The sequence below is a fragment of the Brachionichthys hirsutus genome, unplaced genomic scaffold (genome assembly GCF_040956055.1).
Source record: "Brachionichthys hirsutus isolate HB-005 unplaced genomic scaffold, CSIRO-AGI_Bhir_v1 contig_828, whole genome shotgun sequence".
NCBI classification, from domain to species: Eukaryota; Metazoa; Chordata; class Actinopteri; order Lophiiformes; family Brachionichthyidae; genus Brachionichthys; species Brachionichthys hirsutus.
Genome location: NW_027180744.1, coordinates 12,161 through 17,699, shown reverse-complemented (window position 1 = coordinate 17,699; position 5,539 = coordinate 12,161). Strand labels below are relative to the sequence as shown.

At 44.3% G+C, this 5,539-nt stretch overlaps 1 protein-coding gene across 2 annotated transcripts; it reads left to right on the top strand.

Moving 5' to 3' along the window:
* Positions 1 to 1,840: 1,840 nt before the first annotated feature.
* On the top strand, positions 1,841 to 5,305 carry LOC137916602 (F-actin-capping protein subunit alpha-1-like). Of its 2 annotated transcripts, none has more exons than XM_068759592.1 (10): positions 1,841 to 1,876; positions 2,722 to 2,785; positions 2,857 to 2,908; positions 3,006 to 3,069; positions 3,189 to 3,395; positions 3,467 to 3,546; positions 3,658 to 3,736; positions 3,816 to 3,887; positions 4,037 to 4,099; positions 4,382 to 5,305. In XM_068759592.1, the coding sequence occupies exons 1-10, from the start codon at positions 1,841 to 1,843 to the stop codon at positions 4,520 to 4,522; spliced, it is 858 nt and encodes a 285-aa protein (XP_068615693.1). In that variant the 3' UTR covers positions 4,523 to 5,305. The 2 variants fall into 2 exon arrangements, with proteins under 2 accessions (XP_068615693.1, XP_068615692.1); XM_068759591.1 differs by having other exon boundaries at positions 4,344 to 5,305.
* Positions 5,306 to 5,539: the final 234 nt, after the last annotated feature.

Below are 5,539 nucleotides of genomic sequence, written 5' to 3'. Positions count from 1 at the left end.
TACTCGTGTTCACTTTAACTCACTTCTGTCTAACATTAATAAGGTCGGCTAGAACACTTTAATAAAACACATGTTTGTATTTCTGAATTTAATTCCGTGAAACACTCTTACTTGATTTGACACCATAAAAACACAACATACAGGTAAAATACATTTGGGAATTTCAAAAGCTCACTAAATAAATTGACTTAATTGATAGAATTCATATAAACAGCTGTGTGCTTGAACTGCTCTCTTTACTGAAGCCCTCCGGTGATTAAACCGTCTCTAGTCGTTCAATGCGGCTCCCTGACAGAGCCGAGTTGCAGTGGGACGCGTGTAGCTGCCGGCCAGGCTAAGCTCAGCTCGGTCGTGCTACAAACTGCGTTCAGTGTGTTCCAGTAACGGGTTATAAGGACGTGCTGTGTGATCAAATATAACATGGACGACTCAACCGATGCACTGCTGCTCAGCTAACATGGCTGTGCGTTGCAGCTGCTACGCTAGACTGTAGTATGTTATGTAGCCGCGTCGTCCATGTTAGCTAGCTAGTTCTACGTTAGCCCATAAGGCCTATCTTCAGAGCTAGCGACTCTGACTGCACTGCCTGTCCCCCCCCCCCCCCCATATTAAATATCAGACAGACCCATTACTCACCCCCGAATATGTGTTTGATATCCGTTTATGATATTTCAGTGCTACGATCCACTAGCTGCTGTTGTGCCAATTACTCACAAAGCCGCTTCTTCTTCGTCTCTGCATCTACGGCAGATGATGACGGCATACTCTTCTTCTTCTCTTTTGATAAGGGGCATTACTGCCTCCTACTGATCTGGGGTGTGAAGCAGGCTCTTCTTCGGCTGCTGCGAGTACAAAATAAACATAGTTAGTGAATATATCTAAAAATTTACTATAGGCACCGTCCATATCAGATTTATTATAAACTGCACCCCAATCCTGTTGTTTAGTGCACTGATTGTTCCTTCAGTTATAGTTTATAGCTGCGTAACTTTTACCTTTTTACCTTTTTGTGCAAAAAAAACATGCAAAATTGCATTAAAAAACTCCACGAACCAGTGAGGTCGCGGAAGATGAACCGCATTATATCGAGGGACTACTGTATTCGTTAACATTGCAGTCATCTTGTCATTCACGTCTCACCAATGTTATAATAGTTTTGGATTTTTTATTATAGTTAGGGTTAGTTTTTAGAGTGGATTTGCTCGTTTTTATTAGTTTAACATTTGTTTTTATTAGTTTAAGTTTAGTTTTTATTAGTTTTAGTTTTTCATACTTTGGGTTATTTGTCAGACGCTAAACTAAATGTCTTCCAGTTTTTGCTGTTCTTAAGACATGCCTGACGTTTTTTATAATTTTGTAAGTGCAAAGATCCGTCATGGAATAACAGGCCTCCATCCAGTTCAGTACATCAATCGGGTTGGGCTGGTGGGTCGTTACTTAGAGCACAAGATTACTGTACTTTGGTACTGGTTGCTGATATAAACAGACTGACATAAACGATAGATTAATTCAATTTGTAATTATGTTAAAGCAAAACCAGCCGGGATTTTGCCGTTTGAGCATTTTAAGTAGACCCACTCTCAAATAAATGCATTGGTCTCTCCGTCCATGCGCGGGTTGCCAGGTTCATGAAATATAAGCTCCACGATATCTCCTCGGTTCTATTTGGCAAAGACACAGCGCATATCTGTATATGTGGAACATTCCTTCCCCGACTTGGTGAAGACTTTTAACGTGAAACAATTCCTTTACAGCTCTGCTTTCCTGCTTGTGTCAACGCGGGGAGGGGGGCGGCCACGAACACACCTGGCAACACGGAGAGTCGCTTCATTAATCCAAGATGGCAGACGATGAAGACCTCGGCAACGAAGAGAAGGTATTTACCCCATGAACCGGTGTTATGAGTGTTTTAATACCTTTCGTAGCGGTCGCGAAATTCAGCCGGGCTTCGTGGAATCATTAAAAGGTGGCGTGAGTTTCCATTTTCGGTGGCGCTCGCTGTGTTTGACAGTTCAGTGTCCGCCCATAACGCGCATGAGCTAATGCTGCGTTAGCTCACTGATGTGAGTCTTGCGCTCTTGCTTGTTGCCAGCACATGAGCAGGTGCAGAGTTTGAAACACGATTTAGCATAAGCGCCACTTTAAGATAAAAGAGAATGGTTAGCTAATTGCTAAATGGACGGAAGTGGAGCTACTTCCTGCTTTCACAGCGGCGATAAGGATGTGAGGGTACGGGCAGCCGGTCCGCTGGAAGCCGTTTCTGGGTGAACTTTCCACGGGGAAGCTCGTCTTCCTGCAGCGCCGTCGTGCTGCGACATGTCGTAAAATGATGCTTTGCATTCCTGGCGTGGCAAGGCGTTGCTATAGCGACGCCTTAAAATCTACACAAATCTTCATTGGGTGGGAAGTCTGGCGGGTTTTAACTCGTTTTCAATGTGAGATGGGCGCTTGCGGTTTGTTTAACCCCATTGTGGCCAAAAGGGGGGGGGCTCTTTCGGGATCACTTTCAGGCGTTTTACTTCTCGAAGACCTCACATTTATATCAAATCTCAACAAAGATGATGCCAATGAAAGTTAGATTTTGGTTTATAAGTTCGGCCTGATGTTGTTCTGCATTTCTGGAGTTTCCTTAGAGCAACGAGGGAACTGATCATAAGTTACTCGCTGCGTTTGGCGATCATGCGATGCCTTGTTCTATAAATAATAGCGTTTCTTTCGTAGATCCGGATTGCAGCGGACTTTTTGATGCATGCTCCGCCTGGAGAGTTCAATGAAGTTTTCAATGGTGAGCTTCATATTTGTTTGACCTGTCAACGTGCACGGAAGCAGTTTTTTAATGCTTCCTCTTCTTCTCAGATGTGCGAGTCCTGCTCGAAAACGACAATCTCCTCCGAGAGGGGGCGGCTCAGTGGGTTTTCATTTTTACATTTTATTATTGCAGTAATTGTGATATTATGGATGTCCGTTCTGATTGTATTTGCATTCTGTTTTTTTTATATATATAGTTCCTTTGCTCAGTACAATATGGATCAGTTCACTCTGGCCAAAATAGATGGATATGAAGAGCAGGCAAGCTTTTCCTCAATCATGTCCTTTTGACATTCGACCCCATAAAATGCGATGATTGATTGTTTTGTCCGTCGTGGCGACAACGCCGGAGTGATGCTGGGCCTTTTTCCCGTTTGCAGGTCCTGATAACGGAGCATGGAGACCTGGGTAATGGGTGTTTCTTTGACCCTCAAAACAATATCGCTTTCAAGTTTGACCACCTGAGGAAGCAAGCCAGCGACCCCCAGCCCCACGAGACTGAAGCAGCCCTCCGGCCATGGAGGGACGCTTGCGATTCCACCCTGAGAGCCTACGTCAAGGACCACTACCCAAGCGGAGTCTGCACTGTAAAGCTGCTCTCTTAATGTGCACACGATATCACTCCACTACGGCCGGTAATGATTTTTATTTGCGTCAGGTTTATGGGAAAGTAATCGACGGCCAGCAGACCATCATAGCTTGTATTGAGGGCCATCAATTTGAGCCTAAGAACTTCTGGTAAGTCCACAGAGGACAGTGAGAGCTCATTATCCTGATGCCGTGTTCAGGCTCTGACGTCTTACTGTGAGAAGTGTTTGTGTTCAACATGTTTCCGTCTCCTTTCCCCAGGAACGGCCGCTGCCGCTCCGAATGGAAGTTCAGCATCTCGCAACCGACAGCGCAGTTGGTCGGCGTGATGAAATTACAGGTGTGTTCCGTCATTGTCAGCTTAGCTTTGAAGATTCGCTTCAGCAGCGAGTCCTTATTTCCTTTCTTTGACCCCCAAGGTTCATTATTACGAGGACGGAAACGTGCAGCTCGTCAGCCACAAAGACGTAGAGGACTCGCTGACGGTGACTGTAAGCGCTTTGGCAGGGTCGTGCTTGTGCTGCTGTTAACTCGAGAGGTTTCTCTGAAGCTACGCACCGTTACGCTGAGTCATAGTTTCATTTCATTCACCTTCAGTCGTCCTGAATTAACTTCATTCACCAAAATCATGTTTTGGCAGAACGAGACTGAGACTGCAAAGGAGCTTGTGAAAATTATTGAGGAAGCAGAGCTTGAATACCAGGTATGTGGGAACACCCCCCCCCCCCAAAATAAAGGGCATTAGAAAGGTAAATGATTTGTAAAACATCAGGGTGGATTTTGTGCGCTCTGAAGCCTGAATGTAAAACACTGAATTAAATGCCCAGTTCGGCTCGCAAGGGTACGAATGCTAACGACAACAAGCTTAAGCTGGCGACTTATCAAATATCACCCTGAACTACGGCCCTGAGTCCTGACTGAGCTCCGCCTTTGTTTTTGTTTTGTAGCGATCAATCATGAAGCGATACAATCATTGTGTTTCCAGGTGGCCATCAGTGAGAACTACCAGACCATGTCCGAGACCACGTTCAAAGCTTTACGCAGACAGCTGCCGGTCACCCGCACCAAGATCGACTGGAACAAGATTCTCAGCTACAAGATAGGCAAGGAGATGCGGAGTGCTTAAAGGGGGGGGGGGGGGGCTGTTGGCGCTCCAACATGCTGAAGACGAGTTGGTGCTCGTGCAAGTATGCGCTGCAGCATCAGGTACTTCATGTCCTTCTAAAAGACATTTGCTAAGGTTTTTATTTTTCACTGCGAGGGGGGTGCCTTCATTTCAAAACGGCATCGGGGCCCCATTCGCTAACGAATATTATTTTTTTTAACAAATAATGCCTTTGGTGAGACTGAACATTTGGGGCGTTCCCTGCCATTTGAATCCTCACATGAAACACACAAGTTGTGATCCCTGAACCGGATTCCTTCAGGGACCCCCTGTCTTTCATGTAGCAGCTAATTTCCCTCTCCCTCTCTCTCTCTCTCTCTCTCTCTCTCTCTCTCTCTCTATATATATATATATATATATATATATATATATATATATATATAGTACGACTGATAATCCTCAAGCGCATCCCTTCTTTCATAGATTTATATTAACAAAGGGAAAATACTGTCACATGTTAACTGACTTGATATTTCAGCTAATATTTGTGCATCCCTCTGGATGCAGAGTTGTATCCAGAGGGATGTGCCAAAGCATACCTTTATTTGCCTCTGGACGTATTTTGTCTTCCGTTTTTTGGTGTGTTTTCTGTTGTATAGAAATATTTTAGGTGATACTCCCTCTAATACCCCACAAGACTGATGAGTACTGTGTCCTCCTTCCAGCTATTTGCCTTCAGTGCTTGCTGTATTTTTTTATATAAACTGTAAGCACATTTATTATTCATGAAATAAACATCTAGTCTTCAGAACGACGGTGATCATTTTTGTATTGCATCATTACGTATTTGTTTGGCTTGTGCAGCAGATTTCACCGTTTAAGTACGTTAAATTTGAGTCGATGCCTGTATTCGTCGCTTTGAGAATCTTTCCTGACACGAACATAATGTAGTACATGAAAAGTACCATGAGGGCAGTATTTATGTAAATTTAGCCGTGATCTAATGAACAGTAGCTTTGGTACCGACCTTGGCTGCAC